Below are 25,644 nucleotides of genomic sequence, written 5' to 3'. Positions count from 1 at the left end.
TGAAATTCTCTGAAAAACAGGCTCAAAAGTCACCGATTCCTAAAGAAATGTCAAGTTTTGTTTAGTGCAGACTCTTAAGCTCTGCTTAATTCTCTTGACTTCAGCCCAACATCCCAACTGCAGAGATGACACACTGTCCTGTGATACCGGTTTGAGCTTCTGAGGAGCAACATGTTTGGATGAGTCATGAACTCCACCTGCAGCCACCGCCATGCCAACAGGGGTTTTATGCTGAAAACAAATGCACCATCCCACACTCATGCCACTTGTCCTCTCACCTTCATTTAAATCACTTCCTTTAGGTGATAAAGTAACCTTTGTGTTCATGGGGAGGCCTACAAACCAAGACACGCAGCCGTCAGATCATTTATTCAATAAAACACGACAAAAGTAGAAACATTTTCCTGCACATCTGAGGAATTACACATAAGGTTTTATTTGTCCTGGTGCATTCTAGGTGCAGTTGTTTCCTTAGGAGTCAATTAAATTGTGCCACCTGTCAAGGAAAGTACAGTTCCACCCTGACAACTGATGAGTGGAGCTGGTCCACCAGCATACCTGACATACTGCAGGTGAGAACATTTGGAAACGCTGAAGGGGCCAAAGCCAAACTGCTGTCCACAGATGGAAGAAAACTTTTTAAATACATCTAAAGATTACAAATCTATAGCTTTATCCAGTCATGTCAGGAGAAGGAAAGTGCACCAGATTGGACGGCCAATGGGTGTCACGTGTCCACAAGGATGCATGTGACTGACTTACTGCAGGAAATGCAAAAGATCAGGATCCATTGGTTTCCATACATACAATATAAAATGCTGCATGAAGACTTCCATCCATCCATCCAGGCCTTCGTCTCGGTTGGTTGCACATTACACACACGACCAGAAACAATGACTGAAATTTTAAGTCTGAGAAATTCCCAGGCAAAGTTTCCAGCTGTGCGGGCAACAAAAAAAGGCGGTTTGAGTGAAGACTGCAGCCCCAGCGGCGAAGGAGAGGGAACCGCTCTCAACAAAAGCGGGTCTGGAAGTCCCAACAAGCGCGGATGGAGGCTGATTACCTGCCGATCAGAGCCCACCTGCCTGCGTGCGACAGGTGCTCGCGCTGCGAACACGAATGACAGCGGATTTAACGAGTATGGTGGGTCTGCCGGCGACCACGTGACCTGCTGTCCTCTCACCTGCGCAGGTGCAGGCTCTGCGGTCAGGCCGGGCCGACCTGAGGAACGCGGAGCAGTCGGAGCCTCCGCAGCGGCCGTTCCTCAGAGACTCACCTGACAGGTAAGAAGCGGAGTGCAGCCGTCTATCAACGCGGGCACGCCGTGTTCAGACATGAAGACACGCCCACCAGGTGAGGGAGGGAGGCGGCAAGGTGACAGCATGGGGGGGGGCAAACACAAGTTTCTGTTTGCTCAGATGATCAGAAACTACAGTTCTGTTCTGATCAACAGGTGACATTTGAAAGCTAAATGAATTTAATGCTTTTATATGAGCTATATACTGTTTTATGCTCATATATATATATATATATATATATATATATATATATATATATATATATATATATATATATATATATGTACACATTCACACACGTATATTTTTTAGGTGGCAAGCCTTTTCACCTCTTTTCACTGCAACTTTATTTCCTTTTTCATCTTCAGGAAAAACCGGTGGGGGTAGTCAGATAGCTGTTTTGTCATATGCACAACTGATCCAACCCCCCACCAGTGTGAAATCCAGACCAAAGAAAAGCAGATAAAACCAATTTTACTGAGCAAATAAAGAATCTTCAGCACTGTCAGCACGTCTGCGATTATCCTGGAACATGGGTCTTTCAAAAGCATCTAACAACAGTTCTTTCTATCTAAAGAAGCCCCACACCAGGACTGTCTTTGATTATCATGTAAAAGGTGTCATCTGAGTTTGTTGCTGCTTTTGATTCATGGAGTTTATCCTGTTTAATGTTGCAACAAATAAAAACAAGTCCCACGAGAAGCCGTAAAGTAAAGTTCTGCAGAAACTCCGGATGGGTCATAAACGCTTAAAGTTCTCATGTAAGACACAAAAACAACACTGTAGGAGCCCGTTATCATGCAGGCATACTTTAAGGCTTACCTGGATCTGTTAAAAGTGTATATATCCTTCCAACAGACCAAACATTGAAAGCAGGCTGGAAAAAAAGCTTCACCAGGCCGTTTGGCCTGGAGACACTGAGCGCTGTACCTGATGCAGGAATGACACCGGACTGGTTTGGAGCAGCAGCCAGGCCCATTGGGAGGGAGTCGCCGCTGTGAGCATGCCAAAGCAATCCTCAGGACTTTGTTTAGGCATGCACAACAGGACGGGGAACCGCTGAATATTATTGGAGTTTATGTCAAACTGCTTCAGGAGAAGATCCAAAATCCAACGCACGTTCGTGTAGAGTGTCACTTTAAAAGCACACAGGGAATCAAAGATGTAAAACAAAACTTATGTCTTATTCTCGACCCCAAAACTCAAACAAGATTCATGGATTTTTGTGTGGAGGATTATATTTGATGGAAATATATCCTGGGCCTCATCTGAACAGATGAATATCTTCTGATTGGTCTAGAAAACAGGAAGTTGCTTGTGTAATGTTATGTTTTTTACCCAACTCAGAAATTTGAGTTTCACGAGGAATGATGAAAAAAGGGAAGAATGAAAACATCAGTCTTACCAATTAACACCTGTTTGTTCCAATATCCTGCTGAGCTGCATTCTTCTTTTCACTGCAAACATCATTTGATCTGTCAGAATTCATTTTTGTTTTGACAGATTGGTTTACCCAGGATTTTACAGCCTTCAAAGTATTTTAAACAGTAGTTTTATTGCAAAGTGACTATAGTTTCTATCAGAAAATGCAAACATTTCATGGTATCAGCGCAGTTATGAAAGAACTTCATTTCCGGTTGGGTTTCCAGCGTATTGACGCCCCCCCCCCCCCCCCCCCCCCCTGTTTTAAGGTAAAACTCCACTCCTTCATTTGGCAGAAGTTTGGTCTTTTTTTTTTAAAGTCTGTGGAGAGCTGCAAATAACCCGCCAATAATGTTGCACCAGTCTGACGAGTCAAACTTCTTCTTGGAAGGAAATGCTTCATCACAGTGATACTGACTTGTACTGACTTACAATTGTAGTCTTTTGAATCCAAGAGGATCTGCGGATGATGTTAACAGCACATGACTCTGCTGTCAGAAACTGTTGGGAAAACAGTAGCGGTATCACAGCTAGGGGTGGGTGTAACGATTCATATTAGCAACAATTCATGTTGGTGGTAAACGACACGATTCATAGTCGATATCGACTCATTTTGAACGATCCGATTCACCTAAAATGGGTCCAGAAGATTTTTGTCCAAAACTTCAACCAGTGAGACTCAGAAAGAAATACCTGGATACTAAATAGTGCAGGGGAAGTTTTCCAGATTCCTTTTATCTCTTGCAAAATAATCAAGTGTAAATTAAATTTGTGTACCAACAAACAAGTAAACAAGAATTAAAGACAAATCCATTCACATTTTAGTTTCCTAATGTTCAGCCCACTGTTGTTTTTTTCACATCATAATAAACCAAAGGGAACATCATTGGAACATTCTAGCAAACTGTATGGTCACATGTCTTTGCTAAATTCAAAGTGTTTCCACACATTGGACTGGAATGATGGACTGGTCATTTTTTGCTTTCATAACATGTGTGTTGTCCACTGTGATGCCTGTGGTCATTTTTACATCATAGTAAAGTAAAATTTACCCTAAAATGGTGATTTCCAAGATCAATACAATTGATTTATTTATTTTTGACAGGATTTTATATAGCCTCTTATTTGGACATTTGTTTTTATGTTTGTCTTTTGACTCATTTGAAGTTCTCTGCTGAGACCTGATGTGCTTAAATAAGGACATTCCAGCCTTTCCAATGACCTCTCATGTGTTTGGATTAGATTTTGGGAGGTTTTCTTGGGTGGGGAAACATAAGTAGTCTATAGAGGTGCAGGTTCTCAGTAGGAAAGGTTGATTTGATTTAATTAACAATCTGCCTCAGACTGATGATCTGGTTGGATAAATTGATTTATTGATTAATCGATTAATTGTAACACCTGTAATGAAGACGAATGGGGCAGAAGTCTTAAAACGGGGTACTATAAATGTTCTCAAAGCTTTTGATGGTGCACCTTTTTATTTTTCCATAGTGAGCTATAACTTCTGTCATTTCTGGAATGTCACAGAAGTCAGGCTGTACTAAGGGAGAACACCTAATGTCAAGTTTCTTCAATGACATCTCAGCCTTTCTCACATTCTTGACATATTACAGAAAGGCACAACTCTATTTTTCTCTTTATATTTAAGTCTAGCTTGTGCAGCTTTCTGTGTTGCCAACTTCCTCCTTTTGTGTGATGATGATGAGCAGGAAGCAGGAACCTGCTTTTGGGTTGTAGTTTCTAAAGATGCCACAATTCTCGGTTTAAAACTAAACTCTTTGTTACAATATTAAACTGAATTGTGAGGAAAGTGAATGCTTGCATCCCTACTGAATACCATATTGTTTACGTTGAAAGTATCAAACAATTGTTGGATTAAATTTAGGAAGGATTTATTCTTTATTGCTTTATAACATCACACCAAGTTTAGTAAACCCAACCAGAGAGGGTTTTCTTTTCATTGTTGATTATTAGCAAATTTTAAAAAAGTTAATTCTGATATATTTTTTTTATTTTGAAATACACAAATAATGTATCAAAACAAAAATTGAGGTTTGAACCAAATTGTGGGAAAAGTGAACTGTCGCATCCCTAGTATTAACCTAGAATCAAAGAAGAGAAAATTCATCCAAACGTCTTTCTAATACAGGTTTTGTAACGGTTTTTGGTTTAGAATGGGAGGAATCATTTAGTATTTACGGTGGAGCAATAAAATATTTATCAGTCACAGATTCTGCAAGTTATCCAACTTACAAAAGATGAAAGAGGCGCATGTAACATTTAGCCCATGGTATTCACACTGGACATGCAGGGAGGGGCTTCTTCTTCTTCTTCTTCTTTTTCTACTGTTTACTAGCGCACGTCCACCATTGGAAGAGGCTTGGTGCAAAATGAAGCAAAACTTGCTCCAGGCTTTTTTTCTTTCACGGCTCTATTCCAATATATGAAAGACTTGGAGTCATATAATTCCAGCCGGGAACGAACCGCAATAATTAATTTCTCTTGCGTGATCATTTTTCAAATGGTTGGCACTCCCATTAATGAAAAGGGATGCCATCCATAGGTCACTACCAAATCAGAGTCCCTGATTGGTCAAAGTTTTGTACATAGAGCCGTCTTGAAAACAGTCTGGACATTGTGCGTAGCTACGTGTGGATGTGAGAGTTTTGAACATGGAAGGCCGAAACACTCTTTTACATGTGTTTACAAAGACTGTCCAATGGAAATGGTAGCTTGAATGCACATTGCCGAGAGCAATGTGAATATAGCATAAGAGTCAAAATGTAAAAAAAGAATTCAGGAATTCCTATTACTTGATTTTTAAAGGATTTATTTGTATAACTAAGCAGGAATTCTGTCCTCAGAATTCCTTCTTTAAGAGGCTCTTCTATCCCCTACTTTTGTCCTGTATAAATGCCACCTGTTTGGCACTGGTTATCTGTATAAAACTGACCTGTCAGAAACCCTAAACACTTGTCTCTATCATGACCAAAGAGCTGCCAAAGGACACCAGTGACAACATTTACCAGCACAAGACCTAAGAAGCAGGTTGGTGAGAAGGGATCAACTGTTGAAGCAAATATTTGAAATTTTACAAGATTACTGACAATCTCCCTCCACCTAGAGCTCCATGAAGATCTCACCTCATGGGCTACAAATTATCAGAGAGGAAATATCCCAGAAGACAGCTGGGACCACAGTAACAAAGGTTATTATTATTAACACACAACGTCGTGATGGATTCAAATCCGGTAATTCTCTAGAGATCCTCCTGTTTTATCCAGCATGTGTCCAGACCTGACTAAAGTTCTCCAGAAACCACCTGAATGATCCAGAAGAGGATTGGGAGAAAGTCATGTGGTCAGATGAGACCAAAAGGAGACTCTTTGGTATGAACACAGCGTGCCGTATTTAGAGGTAGAAGTAAGCTAAGCTGCATTCCAAGAATGCTAAACCCACTGTGAAGCACAGGGATGAAAACATCATGCTTTGGGCCTGACTTTCTGCCAAAATTAAAAAACAGGATGACTGATCCATATGAAGAAAGGGATTAATGGAATCACGTATGTTGAGATTTAGAGCATTGGGGGTTTCAAATGGCTGCATCTTACAGTAGAAAATTAGGCTAAACACGTCGCCTGGGAAACAATAGAGTGGCTACATAAAACGCATCTCAAAGTTCTGGAGTGGTCGAGCCAGTCTCTAGACTGCAATCCAAGAGAATCTGTGGAGGGAGTTGAAAAGTTTCCCAGCAACAGCCCCAAAACATCACAGGTTTTGAGAAGATTTGAATCCTGGCTGGGTCTTTACTGTGTGTAGTTTGCATTTCCTCCTTGTGCATGTGTGGGTTTTCTCCCAGCACTTCAGTTTCCTCCCACAGTCCAAAAACCTGCTGTATAGGTTGACTGGGGATTTTAAATTGGCCCTAGGTCTGCATCTCAGTGTGTGGCCCTGCAACAGGTTGATGACCTGTTCAAGATTAACCTCGCCTTCACCCAACAGTGGCTAGGATGGGCTCTAGAAACCCCGAGACCTCGAAAGGGATTGAGTATGTTCTCAAGATGGATGGATGGATGGATTGTTATTATTATTGCCCCACTGTAGTTGCTAACTAATGAAAGCTACAAAAACAATGTATTTTACCCGAAGTTGCAAACATTTATTACACACATTTTTAGGCCATTAAACGTAAACTTTTTGTTCAGTTGTTTTGGACGAAAGGAAAAGTAGATCCATGTCAAGAGATCAAAGCAAAAGCTGACATTTTATGGTTTAGAAGCCCAAACATATCTGGCAGGATTGCAAAGACACAAAGTTCATTTTCAGTTCTCCAAATAAACAAAACAACATTTTTTTGGTATCTTTGGGCCTTCCATTGGCTTGGAGGCACAGTGCACTGCAAAGTCTAAAGGTTAAACTACAGGATCAGGGGGGTAAAGTAAAAATATACTTCTCCTTATGAACTGGTGTAGTTGGCAACACAAAAAAAAATTAAAATCTTTTATGTTTGTTTATATTATCTTGAACTGGTCAGTTAAATGTAAGATTTTTCTTGTAAAGTTTCTAATTTTACACAAGAAACAAATTTTACACAAGGCATACATATTTATTTATTTTTTAGATGACAAGTTATTATTGAGATGAGAAGATTATCTCCCATGCAGTGTGGAGATCCATTCACCCATTTTTCTGAACTTTCTGAATCATCATGGGGTTGCTGGAGCCTGTCCTAAGGTGAAGGTGTGGTACACACAGGGCAAGTCACACAAACATTCACACTTAGGGCCTTTTTTTCTCTCGGTACATTTGATTCTGTTTTTCATAAAGCCTCCACCTCCCACTCAAACTGATCGATGCACTGATATGATGGTATCCATTAGTAGACACCATTTTTAAATGTTATCTATGAATCCTACTGAAAAGTGACTCTCAAAATAGAAGGCAATTGTTTTTGTGACATGAGAGAACATAGAAGGATGTGCTTGGCACAAATGTCTGCCTCTGAATTTCTGATTTAAGTGAAAAAATTTAAACTTCAAATGTTTATTTTCCTAGAAGACAGACCTCCCAAAATTGCTGCCCTGTTTATTTTTTCATTTCAGTTGAAAAGCTGCAGTTATTCTGTCGGAAAAAGATAGAATTACCAAAGCAGAGTCAGTAAATCTGTTTAAAATGACTAAACTAAAATGATCTTAGGGAAAAGAGTTCCTATGAAGGCAGAGATGCGTTTGCCTCAGGAAAGGGTGGAGACTGATGCAATCTAAGACATTTAAATATTTATAAAGTGGCATCCTTTTCACCAAATATGCTCTGTTCACAGTACATGTCCCATGAAGAGTTTTCTTTAACACAAATTCACAAGCATTAAAGATGGAGATACTTCAGTTGTTGAAATAATTTTTACTTTAACTTTTATAAGACAGGTGGACGGACAGATGGACAGATTTTCCACTTTTTGAGTTGTTGCAATTCTTGTTACTTTAAAAAATGTTTTGGATGAACAAATGAGGCAGCATTTTGAATTGCAATAAGTTTCCATTTAAATTTTATCAGATGGAGAGACTGAATTTCTTGAGTTGCTGCAATAATTTTTACTTAAATCTTTTTGGGGTCAAAAGTTTTAGACAGATGAATGGACAGAGCAACTTCTTGGGTTGCTGAAATAATGTTTACTTTACATTGTTTTCGATGGAGGAATGGAGCACCCATCCATTTTCTTAATCTGCTATATCCTTTTAGGGGTCACAGGGTTGCTGGAGCTTGTGCTGGCTACTTTTAGGTGAAAGTGGACATGCCGCCAGTCTGTCACAGAGCAGACAATCACTCATCCATACCTAGTGACACTTTAGAGCAGGGGTGTCAAATACTGTGGACAGGAGGAGACAAGGAATTTTGCAGCACAGCTTAAGGTATGGAAAGGCTACACAACCTTTTATTTTCTCGTGAGCAGCTCCATCTCTGAGCTTGATTTATACTTGAAAATTTTAAATTCAGCTAAAGAAAAGAAGGAGTCGTTTAAATGTTTTTTGTTTTGTTTCTAACTAGTGTTTGTCTAAATGCATTTTGAGATACCTTTGCACAAAGTCACCACTAGATGGAGACATGTTCCACTTTATGGCAACCTTATGTTGGATTTAGCCCTTGTGCTATCTTAGGCACTTTAACGTTGGGAGTTGGGTCATCTAGACCCACTAGACAGTGCGCTGAACCTTTTTTCTTCAATGATTTGTGATCTTCACTGGTGTCCATGGATTACATGAAATCTTTCCACCTTTATCCACCTTTGTCATGGTAGGGAGAACACATCAAAGTAAGGGTCGGGTCATCTAAGATAGCACAAGGGTTTAAACTGGACACATTTGGTTTGACTAAAGTGAACCAGAGTTCCCCTGATAAGCCGGAAGACATTCTCAGTCTGAATACACCCAACCGGTTTCTGGTCCGGGACTAGGAACCACTCTTGGACCCATCTTTGGAGGTGGTCTTGGTTTGTTTCCAATTGGACTGCGGTTCGGAACAACTGAACCAAAAAGGCCACGTAGCCGACGTAAACAGTGTAGAAATGTAGCAACAAAAAAAAAGCAACAATTGTTGTTTTTTTCAAACAGAAGAAATGGTCTAACTCTTTATTTGTAGAAACGTTTATTTTAACACTGCTAAAAATGCTTCTTACATGCTTCTCTGAGTCTCGTTACTCAGCACGTGTCCGGCGCTGCTGTGATGTCATCCTAAAAGCTACCTATTAGTTCCCTAACAGAAATCTCTTAAAACAATACCATAACACCACAAGGATGAGACACAACAACTCCTTGAAATGTGGTCAAATGAATGCAGGCTCATTAGAACAATTTGTAATGTGATACACAATGCTTCTCACTGTTTTCTGATAATCTAAACATCATAAACATTCAACCTATCGGCCTACCTTCATACCCAACATCTCCTCATCACTGCAGTTGCTAGCATCTTCTTAGTAAAAGCTCACACAGCACGTCTTCTTGCCAGTAACGGCCTTGCTGCACGACTCTGCCGTACCTAAGTAACAAGTAAAAAGGGTTCAAAACTAGTAATTAAAAAATTATTTTTTATAAGTCAACTGTTCCAATAAGATTGTAAAGTGCAGCACATCTTTTTCATGTTATCTTGACCGACCCTAGTAGTTCCTGGCCAATGACTGAAGAGATATTTAGTCACATGGTTTTGTTTACGAGCTTTGGTCTGTAACAAAAGTGTCCACTTGATGCCAGTCTGACTACAGACCAAACGCAAGGTTCAGGACTCGATTCAGAACAAAAGATTTTTCCAGTCTGAGTACAACCTTAGTCTCAACAAAAACAAAAAAAAGTTTATTTTATTTCAATACAAATATCTTTCTATCAAGACTGACAAGCTGGAGTTTGCAGACTTGTTTTGTGAACCATAAGACATGATGATTTTATGTCAAAGTTTATTGGTTTGATATTGAAAACAGGTTTGAACAGCAGTTTGTGTTTTGATAGTCAATTCAAAGGGAACTATAACACAGGGAGAGGCGACAATTGCCAGATGCTGATGAAACATCTGGTCTTTACCTGTACGAATCTGATCAAGTGACTAAAGCCACTGATGGGCTTGAAAACTCCATTTAGTCACTCCTATAAATAGATTGATAGCTGGGTGGAGTAAAGTGTTAAACAATAAGTAGGTCTAGCACTGCATCGCTAACTGTTAAAAGGTACTAAAAACACATGACTTGAATAACGTGATGTTAAACTGATGTTAATCATTGATATAAGACAGACTCTAAATTTTATTTAACAAGCATGATTTTATTTTGTCTAAAGAAGCTGTGGTGTTTTTGTCATTAACTTTTGGTGTGTACTGGTAATTTAAACTTTTACTTGAGTTTAACTATGTTAAATTACCCACAGAATGGTGAATGGCATCAAAACCTAACAGAAGCATGAGGAGTTACACAGAGATTGACTTGAACCAAAAGAAAAGGAGTGTTCTTTCAGTAAAAGTCCAAGAGTTCACAAAATGTGATCTAACATCAAAATTTATAGGTCTGACTGTGCTGACTTTTTTTGATTTTTGGAATACAGTTATCCCTCGCTATAACGCGGTTTACATATCACGGTTTCGCTACTTCACGGATTTGCAGTGTATTTTGTTCTGCATTCTGATTGGCTAAAAAGTCACTCCGCTTCTTCTCTACCTGTGCGTCAATAACGTTGCAGTTTAATTTGTAAAGGTACGTAAATCTGCTTGCCAAATTTACAACGAGTAAGTGCAAATTCTCTTGCAATTTCGAGTTTCTCTAAAACCCATCGAAAAAAGAGCGACAACAACTGCCAATCACTATGTTCTTCTCCTGAACAAACACAGCTGTACCGCGGGCTTCAGAAGAAGAAAACACTGCAGAGTGGAGTCAGGATGCAGGAGCTTAGTCTGAAGAGCAGTGAAATACACCTAGGTCAATATTTGTCCCACTGTACTTTGTATTTTTTTAATAATTGTTTTAAATTTCCTCCCGTTTAATCCCATTACTCGGGTCGCGGTGGGCGGGGCTAATCTCCGCAATTTGAAGCCTTCTGTTCACATTGATGATTAAAATTATTATTTGACAGTACAGAAGTTATTTGTTGGAAAAAATGTTTATAAAGTACTTGTATTTGTGAAAAAAGGGTTTGATCTTTCTTTTCAATGTATAATAGAGTATTTAATTGTATAATAACTGTTAAAAAAAAAAAAGGTTTCTACTTCACGGATTTTGCCTATCATGGGTTCTTTTTGGAACGTAACCCCCGCGAAAAACAAGGGTTTACTGTATATCCATAATTTTAATCAAAATCCATTATCCAGCGTACCATTGATTTGTAAAAAATGTTTTTTTTAACATAGTGCCAACAAAATTAGCTGTTTAGATGCAGATATTTCCCAACTTCTTCATTCTGTTGGGCTGGTGATCCACAGATGCCTTATTTCTGTCATCATATTCTCTGTCGCCTCACTGGTTCTTCACAATTTGGACAAACGTAAAATTCCAACTGAGTTTCTCTGTCTGACCCATTGTGACAGCTATGTGCACCACAATAACGGAGCATTTTCCCTTAAAGCTGAGCTCTAGAGTCGTCCTCAGTTAGTTTTGAGATCCCCAACATGGCCGTCTCCAAAAAGGATGACATCACGTGAAAAACCCTGTAGGTACAGACTTTAATAAAAAGATTATATGAGATGCAATCCAATATTGAGCCATGTTTTCGTTTGTTTATTTATTTATTTATTTATTATTTTGGTAGCATGTCTCCGCCTGCCCCCCCCCCCCCCCCCCCCCAAAAAAAAAAAAAAAAAAAATTCTCTGCGCACGGCACTGCTTGTGGCCTTTCAGGGCTTTAATGGGCGGAGTCAGCGGCGCCGGATCCGGGGGTCATAACATCATGAGTGTCCCCGGCGGCGAGTCATTTCCCCGCCGCTTCGGTCAGCTGAGCGTCTCCGTTTAATGGAGCCTGAACGGCGTCTGCGCGCTGTGCTGTGACCGCCCGTCTCCCAGTCAGTCCGGGCAGAGGATGGATCATGGAAAGCCGCCTGCAGCGGGGCTCTCCTCGGTAGTTGTCCTGTCAGCTGTGCTGGCGTGCGCAGCAGCGGTCCTGCAGCCCCACGACCTGCTGTACGACAACGCCGTGCGCGCGTTTTACAACAGCGACTATGAGGAAACGGTGCGCGCCATGGAGGGAGCGCTGCGCAGCCACTCGCAGCTCCGCAGCACCAAAGTCCGCTGCCGGCTGAGGTGCCAGGACCAGCATCCGTTTGATGGGACCTTCTCGGACCTGCGCTTCTTCGACGTGGTGCTTCGGAGATCAGCATGTTTGGACAAATGCATGGAGGACAAAGTGGGAGCGCAGTCTCTGCACAAGGTCAGCGAGGATGTGGTGCAGGATTTTACCCGGAGGATCCCCTACAACTTTCTCCAGCTGGCTTATCAGAAGGTAAGAGGAGGAAGTCAGGTGAACATTTACCGGTTCAGGTAAAGCACAGCTGTAAAGCAGTGCCAGCTGCTCTGCTCTAAAGCTGAGCACGTGCAGAGTCTTTGCCTTTGGGCTCTGTTTCACCAGGCTGCTGTCTGCAACCCGAGCCAGAGAAGTCAGCAAAAAAGAACATCTCAAATCGAGGACATCAGCTAAGAGAAAAGCGACATTTGTGTAGTTTAAGCCTGTTTGCACAGAAGGAAAATCTAGAAAGTTTTACCCTCCAAATGTGAGGCAACAGCAGAAATATTTGTGTTGTCCAGCTGCACTTTTATTAACTGTAGAACCATTTATATTATTTTTTTAATTTTTACCTGAAAGTAATGATTTCCCATTTAATACCTCATTCAGAGGCAGGAAAATAAGTTTCCTTACATTAAAATGTATTCACTCACAATTCCAAAGACTTGCATCCCATTTGGTTATATTTTCTGAAACTGGCATAGGATCAGCCTAAAAGATTGACCTAAAAGAAATGCATCCGTGCTGTAATTTAGCCAGCTCCACTACTGGTGCAGGTCTGGGGTGGTATGTTCCTCAAACGCCCTAAAAATGCTTAGAGAAGACCCATCCCATCATTGTATCAGTTAATCTATCCATATCTTCCCCCTATTGATAGGTCTTATCTATTTCATGAAATAATGGTCTTACTGACACCACCCTCAACATTTTCCGGGCTAGGGACCTGCACCTTTGATTGCTTTTTTTGGGTTTATTTTTATTACATTTTTTGTCATTTTTATTTCTTTAGTTAATTGTGGATTTTTGCAGGACATCACGATTGGGGAGGGCAACCATGGCATTTAAGGGGGGGAGCCCTTGCCCATGGCTAAATCGTACCTCGGCTGTAATTGTCCTCAAAGTGAGATGTTTTTAATTTGTCTAGGTTTTTTTTTCTTCCAGCATCAAAGCTGGTTTGTGTAGCTGTTTTTTCGTGGGAGGTAAAATCCCTGCTTCCTGTCTCCCCACCAGTACGTCACAGCAGATGCTTTATTCAAACAGCAGCTGTGCACTGCGTGTCCGGCACCATGACAAAATATCAGTTGACTCATGTCAGAACCTGAACGCTGCAGAGGTGGGAAGCAAAAAAAAAAAAAAAAACTTGAGTCATTTTTAACTGCTTACAGCTCAGCTGGGAGGCTGGCAGCGTCTCCTCACACGTATCTGATACCCAGACAGCTTCCTGTGCCGCTCACAGCAGAACCTACTACAGTACTGACACACAGCTGCCACTGTTCTGAGGGGGAAGGAAGCCCATTAGTCGTACTGTCTGGGCTCAAATGGTCTCTATTTGTTCTGAGTCAGATTAAGAGTAAAAGTCCTGTCTAGACATGATCGCATAGATCATACAAACAGATGCTTGACGGGCTGTAAAAGTGTGATTCTGTGCTGGCGTGCGTGGATTTCTGTAACATCTGTGTGCTTTTTAGATCCTTTTGTACTTTCAGCAAAGCAGAATTTCCCTTCATAATGAAGTGCATTTCCTTTTTCCTCCGTTTGCAGTGATGACATCTTTATGAAGTGGTGATATGTAAACACATCGCTGCTAAGCCGTCTGATCCCACCACAGGCAGGGAGAGGCAGTCTAGGGGGTCACCTGTCAGGTTCAGACTTGTTCATACTTGCTGTTTTTTAGAAGATAAACAAAAATTTGTGCCTTTTTTTTATTAAATTTAAAATAAGATTTGACTGTCACACACCTCCTCCTGAGCGTGGAGAGAACTGCAGCCGTGTTTCTTACAAGCCGCAGCACAATCATCAGCTGTTCTCCTGCCCCAGCCTAATGCGTATGTCCCAAACTGGCCCAACATTTACCCTGGCAAAGTTCTTATTTACCTGTTGTGGTTTGTTTGCTTTTCTATAAAAAGACAGGCGTGTCACCTTTTGCGGGTATTACAGGAAGGTCTTTGTAGCAGCCGGTAAGTCTGATGGCCTCACGCCTCTCATTACAGCCTCTACAGAATGATCAAAGACCTAAATAAGGGCAAGGGGAGATTGTATCCTTAACCACTCTTTTCTTAATCTTTCAGCAGTGATGCTCTTTAGGTAGCTGGTTGTGAAAGTCAAGTCAAAGGTTTCTGGAGCTATGCCGAACTCATTTATGGTTATTATGGTTTGTGTCATCTATCCAAAAGCGCTGAGGCATGAAAAAGTGAGCAAAAAAAGTTGTAAACTCTTTAAACTTCACCCACATCTTCTTTTAATTTTGAAAAATTGAAATGGATTGAGATCTCAAGAGGTTTTAACAAACAAATTGTTGTTTCAAGTCATTAAAAAGTTTTGGTTTAATCACAAGTCCACAACTGGACCAACGGCGTTTAAATATTTATGAAGCGTTTTACGATGCTGAAGACTATTAGTGTTTTATTTTTGTTCTTCTCTGGGATCAGTGCTCACAAGTTCCCCTTAATAACTGGATTTTTCTGCGCATATTTCTCTCTTGGTGCTCGTTTTAGTTGCACTTGTGACCTCAGGAAGGAGTGGACAGCCTTGGGGACATCTGCAGGAGCAACGATGATGAAAAATGAGGAGATGTTGTGGGAATTTAGAACATTCTGGGCCTTTTTTTTTCAGATGGAGAACAGATTACAACACAACAATCTTTATTTTGTTTGGAGAACAAGCCCAGCTCTCCCAGGACACTTTCCAAAACCTGCTGATCACTTGTGGCTTTTGTGGAATTCCCTCTTCAAAGTCTGAGTCCTTCCTGTTTCAGTGCCCTCTGTGAGTGAGATTATCCCAGCACAGCAAGAGGCTTGTTTCTTTGTGGTTGTGTTGTTAGCTAAAGTCAGCCACCTTGCCTAAGTGTGCAGAACGTGAGAAGGCTTCAACTGAAGCAAATTACTGGAATCTCTCTGCTGAGGAAAACATAACAGCAGGAGCTGCACCGTATGGGTAACATGTCTGTTTCCACTTGCTGGCTTCAGCTACAGGTTTTAAACTCAAAGATGTTATGTCAAGTCATATCATCTTAAGTCAAGATCATGTGTAGATGTATGTATCACGTGAATGTTCAATAATTCCCTACAGCTTTACCCCGGAATCATTTCTCTTTTAATTTACAGCCTGTTATTCAACATTCTAGTTTCCGTTTGTCTAAAATTTTTTCACAATGTAGGTTTTAAACAAGTCTAATCTTTTTTTTTCTCACATAGCGGGTGGTGGATTTGACTTCCCATGAGTGTTGAATTACGGTACACTATTAGGATGGCATTTGGGGAATTTTCATTAAAACATATCCTCTGTTGCCATGTTGCAGTAATGAGTGTGATTGGATGGGGGTTTTTCTTAAAAGGTTACAAATATATGTAACAGAACAGGTTGGGTCCCCAAAAACCTAAGTAAATGTGTGAGTTTTGCTTGAAGGGGCAGATGCTGTGTCTTTTTAGCCATTCTGCATGACTGAATATAAGAGGATAACACGTGACAGGAATGTGTGGAGGGCCTAAATTGTTCAGTCCCTAATTAGATCACCTCCTCTACAACACGTTGGCTCATAAAAGTCCAAACAGAACAACAGTACAGCCATAAACTAAAGAGAAGAATTATGGCAGTTGGTTTGGTCAATAATAATGAGAAAAGATGGCGGGGAATTTATTTATTGGTTCAGAGTGAAGTCTTAATTGATGACTGGGCTGTAGAGTGAGCAACACAAGAACCCAGCTTACTTATTGTCCCAAAGCTTCATTTTTACGTTGGAGGACAAATATGAAGACAATTAAGCTCAAAATTGAATTTCTGAGTATTTCTTTATTTAGATGATTGTGAAATAGGTGCAGACGAAAACTGCTGTTTTGTAAAACATCTTATTTAGTAGAAACTACGCTGGGCGGACGCCAAGCTCCCTGCTCTGCTCCATTCTGATGCATCCATCTGCAGACAAATAGATCCATGGACGTCTTTGTTTTCCTTGCCTGAGCTGGAATCTGGCTCAAATCTGAACGGCTGGATAGCTACAGTATCGTTCGCCATTTTTGTTGCACTGCTAATGTTTATCTGGAGGTGTGAGAGGCTGTAAACAGAGCGCTCTCAGCAACTGGAAGGGGGGGTGGGGTTGCTCTGCACCAGCAGGCACATTTCTAATGAACTACTGCTGCTCTCCATGAACTACCTGTATGTTCTAGAAATCTGTCTTTTGCAATTTGGCTCAAAATAAATGGCATGATCAAAACTAAAAGACCACTGGGAACGCTTTGAAAAATAGATCCAAAGATGGTGGGACTGGGTGTTTAAAGACGTGCATGCCAGCTTTCTTCAATTTGTTTTTGCTAACTCTGAATTAGAATTTCTGCCTCCTACAGTTTTTTTTTTAGATTATTTCTCTTGCCAAAGCGTCTGTTTGGAGATCTCGAGGCTTGGGTGGAAAAAGCTAAGTCATGCATCTGTTCATTTTCAGAAGTGTGTGTTGACCAAAGAAAGCACCTCCTTCTGTGTGTTTCTTTGTCACGTTTGACTTCCAGAAAGACACTAAAGTTTACATGGGGTTTTCTTTTGCCTGGTGAGTGTATTAACTTTACGAGAACAGCGGTTTGAGTATTTTCATTCACTTCAAGCTGTAAAGAAGATTCATGTCCATTAATAAAAATAAGCATGTTCTGGTTTAGATAAATGTTAGTAAAGATGTGGGCCATTCCTTCTACAAGAATGTTCTTCAGTAGCTCTGTTTTGACCCCCCCACCCCCACCACCACCACCACGCACACACCTCCATCTGAGAGCTTTGGGAGCTTTGCAGTAAAAAGAAGAGAGAGGGGGTTTCAGTCAAAACAAAGAAAAGTATTTGAGAAGCTTAGCTTTTAAATCACAAGATTTTAAAGAAAAGCACATTGCTGACATTGTTGGACTCCTTTCTGCCCCCCCCCCCACTCTTTGAACTTAAAGCTTATTTTTGGAATCACGCAAGGCAAGGCAAGTTTTTTTATATAGCACAATTCGTACACATAGTAATTCAAGGTGCTTCACAAAACAGAAAAATGCATTAAAATCACAAGGCTGGGAAGACTGAATCTACAACAGGTAAGCAACTTGGTGTGAAGAAATCAACTGTTGGAGCAATTATTAGGAAATGGAAGACATACAAGACCACTGATAATCTCCCGCCATCTGGGGCTCCCTGCAAGATCTCACTCCCTGGGGTCAAAATGATCACAAGAACAGTAAGCAAAAATCCCAGAACCACACAGAATCTAGTGAATGACCTGCAGAGAGCTGGGACTTGTGTAACAAAGGCTACAATCAATAACACACTACGGCGCCAGGGACTCAAATCCTACACATTGCTAGAGAGCATTTGGATGATCGAGTAGAGGATTGAGAGAATGTCCTATGGTAATATGAAACCAAAATAAAACTTTTTGGTAAGAACTCTACTCCTCGTGTTTGGAGGAAAAAGAATGCTGAGTTGCACCCAAAGAACAACATACCTACTGTACAGCACGGGGGTGGACACATCATGCTTTGGGGCTGTTTTTCAGCAAAGGGACCAGAACGAAAAGGAAAGGAAAGAATGATTGGGACCATGTATTGTCAAATTTTGAATGAAAGCCTCCTTCTATCAGCAAGGGCATTGAAGATGAAACATGGCTGGATCATCCAGCATAATGATCCCAAACACAATGCCTGTGTAACGAAGGAGTGGCTTCAAGAGAAGCATTTCAGTCTTAGATTGGCCTAGCCAGTCTCCAGATCTCAACCCCATAGAAAATCTTTGGAGGGAGTTAAAAGGCTGTGTTGCCCAGGGTGCATGGATGAAACGGGAGATACGATCAAGCTGTTGACTGGACCCATCACAGTTTGGGTTCTTGTTGTTTGGTTACCGTGACGCATGAGTGCAGCTGTGGTGTTGTTTGCTTGTTAACTTTGGTTTGTGTGTCTATGTTAAATGTTCAAATCTCACTTGTAGTTTCCCAGTGGTCTTTTGTACTTTCTTTGTAACTTTGCCAGCTTTTCGTTCATGCGTTGACTTTTATTTTTAATCCACCCCATTTATAAAGTTATAAACAATGCACATTTTTTCACAAACTGGCAAACTATTTTATAAATACTTAATAGTGTAAAAACGTATAACAGGATATTTAGTTTTACAGTATTTTTTAAGCACAAATTCTGTTCAGTCCTCTGCTATTGTGCAATTATCCTGTCAGACAGCTGAACTAACGTATCAGAGCTGAAGGCTTCTTGTATCGGACCTGTTTTACTGTTATAACAGTAAAATGATATGAATCCTCTGATACACAAGGTGTATATTTGTATAAACCCCCTTTGTAATTTGGGCTAAACTTTATTTTTATTGAATATATTTGTATTCGTTTTTTGTTGGTCCGGACGGAAAAGAAGACGCGGAAAGTAGAGAGAGAGAGATGTTAGAGAGGGGGAGTGGTAAGGGCAAAAAAAGAGGGGAAAAGGGGGGTTGAGGAAATAGGGGGATGATTATAGGAGGGGGAGGGGGTAGATTCGTAAAGGAAAAAGTTGCTAGAAGTTGATAATCATTACTGTCAGGTGTAAATGTTAGTCTAAAAGGGCCTGTCCACACACACAAATGTTACAAACAAAGCTGTTGGCTCCAAAAATCTTCACATGTCAACATGTCAACATGTGCACAATACAACTACTATTCACACGCACATACTTCAGCATGCAAATCATCACGTCAAGCATTTCATTCAATCAGGTAATCTATTTGTACAAAGGTGACCTGTGCTCAGGTAAGTGTTTATGTTCTGCTGGGGTGAATGATGAAATGTAAGAAAAGAGGGAGAGTACCCGGCCATCTCCACACCATGACCCCAACAGAATTTATGGTGGTAGCCAGGACCTCCCAACACTCGCACGGTATAGCAGATAGAGGAAATCCACCTGCCGGGAAATCACGCCCGCCACCCAGCCCAGGGCCAGCACAGGGGCCCCCAATGCCAGAGAGCAGGGAGGCACAGGAGCACAGAGAGTGCAAGCTCCAGCCCAGCCAGACGAACAGCTCCCCCGCTGCGTACGGGCGCCCACCACAGGGGGCACCCCCGGAGAGCAGACGAGCAGCCCACCACCACTTTGAACTTTGAAGGCTCAAGTATGAGCCTCAAGGGAGACCTGCGCCATTCTCCAGGCAGCCACCCACCCACAGGAGGAGGTCCAGGAAAGAGCAAGGCAGGGGCCGCCCAGTAGGTGGACTCTGAAGAGAACTGGAGGGCCCCGAAGAGCGTTGTAAACATGGCCCGACCAGGCTCACCCAATGTTGGAAATTTGGAGAGGTCCCATCTTCCCTGTGCAATGAGTGTGTGCTTGTTTGTATATTGGTGTTGGAGTGTATATGGTTGTAGGGGAAAGAGTGTGTGTACTAAAGGGCACTGTTAAAATTGGCGGGTAGGGCACATAGAGGACATCTCCTGAGTACTACTGTGCTTTTTCCAAATTTTTTTACTTGATCAAACAGCTTCTGCATGGATTCATTTGGTGGCATCTGAAGAGCTACATCTAAAGTTGCCTGGAAGAAATGTAAAAATGCACTACAGTTTGACTTCTTTGTCTTTGTTGCCCAAATTGTCACCTATGCAACATTTTTATTTCCCAGCTTCCCCTGTTGCTGCTTTAAAAACCCACTATGATCAGCTTTGGATCCTGGAAAATAACAATAAAATAACAATAACAATAAAAACCTGTTTCGATTTCTAGGTGATGGTTTCTGCAGATCATTAGTTGTTTTTTTTAAATTCGCCTCTGAGCCCAGACCCCCCCCATCATCCCTTTGTTACACATTTATGCACAAGAATGGAACGGAGCAGGGAGCTTTGTTATTTTCTACATAACAAAAACAACATTTTTGAAAACACATTTTTTTCGTCTGCCTATGATTCAAAGTAATTTGAATAAAGAAACACCCAGAAATGTAATTTTAAGCTTAATTGTCTTTATTTATACCCTTATCTTGAGAAAAAAGGTTTTAAAAAAAACTTGCCAAATACACCAAAAATGCAGTTTTCATCAAAGTTGGTCTTCTGAACCATAGTTCCTCTATGGAAATTTAGAGAAATGTGTTGGGAATCCTTCTATCATAAATAATCATTTCTCTTTTGATCTTTGTATGTGTGCAACAGTTGAAAATAATTATTTTTGAAAACATAAAATAAAGTAAGGTGTTGAGCAGCAGCAAGTCGAATGAGGCTTTACCTTTTCTAGAATAATCTAAACACAGAATTGTATTAATTGTTTGATCTGACAGCCTTTTCTGCTCTGTTACAGCTCATAGATGGATTATTCATCACTACAAATCCCTCTTGGGGTGAAATCACTGATATTCTCTTGGTAACTTTTTTCTTACCTTTTGACCCCACAGCTGTTTCCTGTAAAATCCAGTTAGAGGTGTGGATTGCTTATCCAGCTCCGCTCTGCTGTGGTCACCCTGGAGGCCAGTGGCTCACTCAGTGACTCTGCACTAAATACTTTCGTTATGTGACCTGTTGACATGAGCGGCATGATACAGCAGATCTGTAGAGTTTGTGCCGACACCGCCTGAAATAGATCTGGCTTTGTTCTCCTGCTCTGTTAGATGTTTTTATTTTAACCTTGAAAAGTGAACATCACGTCTCCAGCTTACTTTAAAACTGCAGCCATAGAGACTCTTTTTAAACCTAATTTGCACAAAAATCTCCCCCATTACCTCCTCAATTGTTATTGTCTGCCCCCAAATCCACTCATCTGTCTTTTGAGAAACATACAAATTTGAGGGATTTGAACTTTTCTCTTGGTCATGGTTGACCTCTCACTTGCCTGGCAGTTCCCCACATATGGTTTGGATCTGTCAAATTCAGCAACAGTAATTTTGACACACAGAGCTGCCTGTCAGCTCCATCAGTCCGTTTTGTGAAACAAATGAGGTTAAGGCCGAATCCGAATTCTTCCCTTACGGCTTCTCCCTTCCCCTACATTCAGCCGTCCAAACGGAGAGTTGTGGAAAAATAGTGTCTTCGAATTCAATAGTCGTGGGTCCGCTATGTTGGCACGGAGCTGCTAGCGCTTGGAAATGCAGAAAGACATTGGTTTTATAACCTTCAAAAGGTCATGGTACAACAAAAAGTCATTACTTACATTTTAAATGTAAACTTCTGTGCATCAGCGCACACCCACGTAAAGAAAAGCGCTTCTCCATGGCACAGCGCGAGGCGGAACACCCTTAAAAAAAACTATTTCAACCCTACCTCTCCAAATGCCCCTACAATCGGAGGGGTAGCGAGAAGCCGTAGGGGCAGGAGAATAATTCGGATTGCATGGCTTAGCTAGTACTTATTGCATTAAAATGTATGTTTCTCAATTTCCTAAATCACCCATGTGGCTCGTTTTTAAGGCACCCTTTGACAATTTGAGGGTCTTCTAAAATGTGTTTACTTGGTCAATTAGTTGGGAAGAAACAAAAACAAATCAAACTTGTAAAACATGAACAGTTTCCAGTGCCAAACCTCATGATGCATCATTTTCGAACAAAATCGCCTCTATGAGCCAAACCTACTGAACAAAGAATTGGCCCAGACAATAATAATGATTCATACTAACACAGTTGTGCATATACTGCAAGGCGTTAAGTCAGGCCAAGTCGGACTTTAGTAATCAAACATATAGTTTAATAACAATTTCTTGCTTTTTTTGTTTTCTGGTTTATGCTAGTTGTATTTGAGCTTCTCTCTTCACATTTTTTGCCGTCGTTAAACAGTGAGAGACTTAAAGTTTACCGAGAACAAATCTAATTTATATAAAAAGGCAAAGGCAGGCGTCTTCCACATAAATTCAAAACAATGATAAACTCATGAGCAATCCAATAAAGACTGATAACTGGGAACTAACTAATTCAGAGCCATGCTAATGTGTTATTTTATAGGTAGCTGTTAAGAATTTTAGCTACTCTCATAAACTGTTTCATTTGAAGGGTTTTGGTGCTCCATACCAGCAGAACAACAGGAAAGAAATGCTCCCTTTATGTTGCTGTCAAAATAAAACAGGAAGCACATTGGAATAAAAAAAAATACATGTTTCCATCAAACCATTTCAAGCTGCAAAACTCCTAAACGATGGTTAACCTTGTTGCATACGGAAAAGATGGTATTCTCCATATTAACTTTGAACTTGCCCTTCAAAAAATGTGTACATTAAGCCTGAAAATTTGACAAATTAGGTTAAATCTCTTTATGCCTTAATGAACACGTTGCGTTTTTCAGAATAATGTAATGGGCGATGTCTCTTAATGAAATTAATTAAAACATAAACTGTTAAAGAAATGTGAGGTTTGGATGAAGAAAGTAAACAGATTAAATATTAGGCTTTTCTAGTCTGAGTGTTTGTTTTCATGGCTCTCTCCATAATTACAAAACAGAATTATAATATATATATTTGTTTAACTGCTTGTTTTTTTCAACATGAAAAAATGATTTTAAAAAATATAAATGATGATATAAATGATTTTAAAAAATTCCATCCGTGAAACCCAGGTTCAACTCCGGGCTGCTCCCTGTTCCCTTCTCTACCTCTATGCCGGTCCCAAGCCCGGCTGCTTTGAGAGGGTTGCGTCAGGAAGGGCATCCGGCGTAAAACATTGCCAAGTTTCCCATGCGACTCGTTCGCTGTGGCGACCCCAGATGGGAAAAGCCGAAAGAGAAACAACATTTATAGCCTCTAAATAAAAATTTAAAAAAATCTTCAGGTTCTGTAGCGTCAGCCTTAGTTCTTTTAATCATGGAAAAGCACAATGCTCACACTTTATTTGTTCTTTGGATTTTAGCAAAATTTTGTGAAACCAAAAGCAAAACAATATCTTTCCTTTATTTTAAAGATTTAGTGCTGACTTTTTTTCCAAATGTGACTCAAAATTATTGTTTATCATCAACAGTTTAAGATCAAAGAGAGAAAATGTGGTAAAAAACAAGAAAAAAAATCCTATTTATAACATTAACTTTTAAAAAAGTTAAAATCTATCCTTTGATTACTGTAAATCTGTACCATTGAAGTTATGACGGAGCTTTAAAATAAATAAAACTATTTTAACGCTTATGTAGGGGTCCATTCTGTCTCCACATCTGTAATGCTACATTCACACTGAACATGAGTTGCGCGTTCAAGAACGGCTGATTTCTTTTTGCACTGGAATGGTGACTACTCCAACTTTATTGTCCAAGTGGACAGTGACAATAAAGGCATTTCCATCCATCCATCCATCCATCCATCCATCCAAACTGTGTTCAATGGCCGCACATTTTGTACATAGAGCCTGAAAACTGACTAGTAGTAACATTTGAGCCCGGCAACCCGAAACGCGCATAAACTAGCATTTTCAAAGCTAAGAACATTTTTGTATTTAAAGCAGCTTCCTCACAGACATTTATTTGGCTTTAGTCGCCTTTCCTCGCTGTACATTTTTTTTCACGGACTCCAAAAAGTGCTTACATATAAAGATCCACAGAAATATAATTTGCGTGTGGCTTAACTGGCCTACCTCATGAAGTAAGACGCAACTTTTTTTTCCTTTGATAGCTTTCATGAAGTTGTGCAGAGCAGTCATAGTGGTTTCGTTAATTATACGCTCTAAGAATATCTTGCATGAAAAGGCAGTGGTGTATGTTTGTGAGAGTGTTGTGTGCCTTGGCACAGATGAGATTGATTAAAAGTGTTTACGAGAAATCTTTCACATTTTAACCATTTCCAAAGCAGCTGTTACAACTTTTTTTTTGTTTTTTGCTTCAAGTCCAGAAAGAGCTTGGAAGCTCACCTTGTGGGTCTGTCTCCAGGCAGCAGCAGGGATACAAACAGAAGCCATCACTGCTGTGGGCTGAAGACTTCCACGTCCTCTCCTCATGAAAGAGGAATTCGGACATGGTCCATGGAGAAACAGAAAGTTGAGGATTGTGTCATTCTTTATAAATGGATGATGTATTCCATAATATAGATGAGCGGCTGGAAAAGTGTACAGTAGGGTCTTTGTAACACAGCAGGCTGTGCTAACATGTCATCGATGATGGAAAGCACAAGTTCCCTTTTGTTGTAGACAGAAGGGGTGGGGAAATGAGGCTGTGGATTATTAGAATACCAGAAAGTCTTCTTTTAAAGTGAAGTCTTGTTGGTCTTCTGAGTGACAGGGCCACTCATTATGCTGCACATCAGGCCTGTGGCAGAGCAGCTGTCGAGCAGCAGTCAGCAGGTTGCTTTAATGAGGAAATTTTTCCAAAGACGGTCTTTTAATCAACTTTTTCTGCTTCCTCCTGTCTTGTGTGGGCTCCCAGTCACTAATACAGGGTTCGTTGTTCTGCTACTTGCAGTGTAAGGTTTTCACTAACATCCGGTCATGCAAAGAGTGAAGTCTTGGCCATTCATGTTTTCCATGACTGAAGTGTCTGGCTGTGGTTTCCATTGGAGGCGGGGTGGTTCTGTCGCACCAAGAACCAGGAGGAGGAAGACTCAACCAGAATTTGTATTTAAATACAAAAGGTTATACATTCTCTTATCATAGTGCATCAGTTTAAGGCGTAAACAGTTGGGAAACTGAAGAGGGAAATTGGAATTAGGTAGTGTTTAAAACATGAACAGTGTTTTTATCTTGGTTGCTTTTTAAGCTCAGAACTTGAAGCTGTTCCGGCTTAACTTCCAAATGTATTCTCCAAATAGTCATTCATCCACACTCATCCTGTAGTTCATAGAGTAGAATAGGAGAGACGCTTAACTGGAACAATAGGATGATTTGATGTGCAAACCTGTCTTTGTGGATCCCTCAGTAAACCTTTATTGAGCAGAATTCTTTTGAAAATTGTTGCCGTGGTCATGAATGAGATTGGCGGGCTTTTCTGTACCACTGGTCATTCATAACTCTGATTTTGAGCACACGTTATAATCTTGTCAACACGCCTCCCAAGAAACCCAGCAAGAGCAAAACCCCAGTGCCCGGGAAAA

At 40.6% G+C, this 25,644-nt stretch overlaps 1 protein-coding gene across 2 annotated transcripts in view; it reads left to right on the top strand.

Moving 5' to 3' along the window:
* The first annotated feature begins 1,191 nt into the window (after positions 1 to 1,191).
* The window catches only part of p3h2 (prolyl 3-hydroxylase 2), a 64,647-nt gene continuing 40,194 nt past the window's right edge, over positions 1,192 to 25,644 (top strand). Inside the window, exon 1 of one of the 2 annotated variants that reach the window (XM_078945785.1) lies at positions 1,192 to 1,283. Coding sequence is in view for 1 of the 2 variants with exons in the window: in XM_011473865.4 (XP_011472167.2) it covers positions 12,269 to 12,688 (420 nt within the window). In the remaining variant the exon portion in view is untranslated. Of the gene's footprint in view, positions 1,284 to 12,123; positions 12,689 to 25,644 lie in introns of those variants that run through there. The other variant, XM_011473865.4, reaches the window with a different exon arrangement.

The sequence above is a fragment of the Oryzias latipes genome, chromosome 4 (assembly GCF_053564925.1).
Source record: "Oryzias latipes strain Hd-rR chromosome 4, Olatipes_Hd-rR_3.1".
Classification (NCBI taxonomy): domain Eukaryota; kingdom Metazoa; phylum Chordata; class Actinopteri; order Beloniformes; family Adrianichthyidae; genus Oryzias; species Oryzias latipes.
The sequence above is the reverse complement of the archived record's forward strand: the minus strand, read 5'-3'. Positions and strand labels throughout refer to the sequence as shown.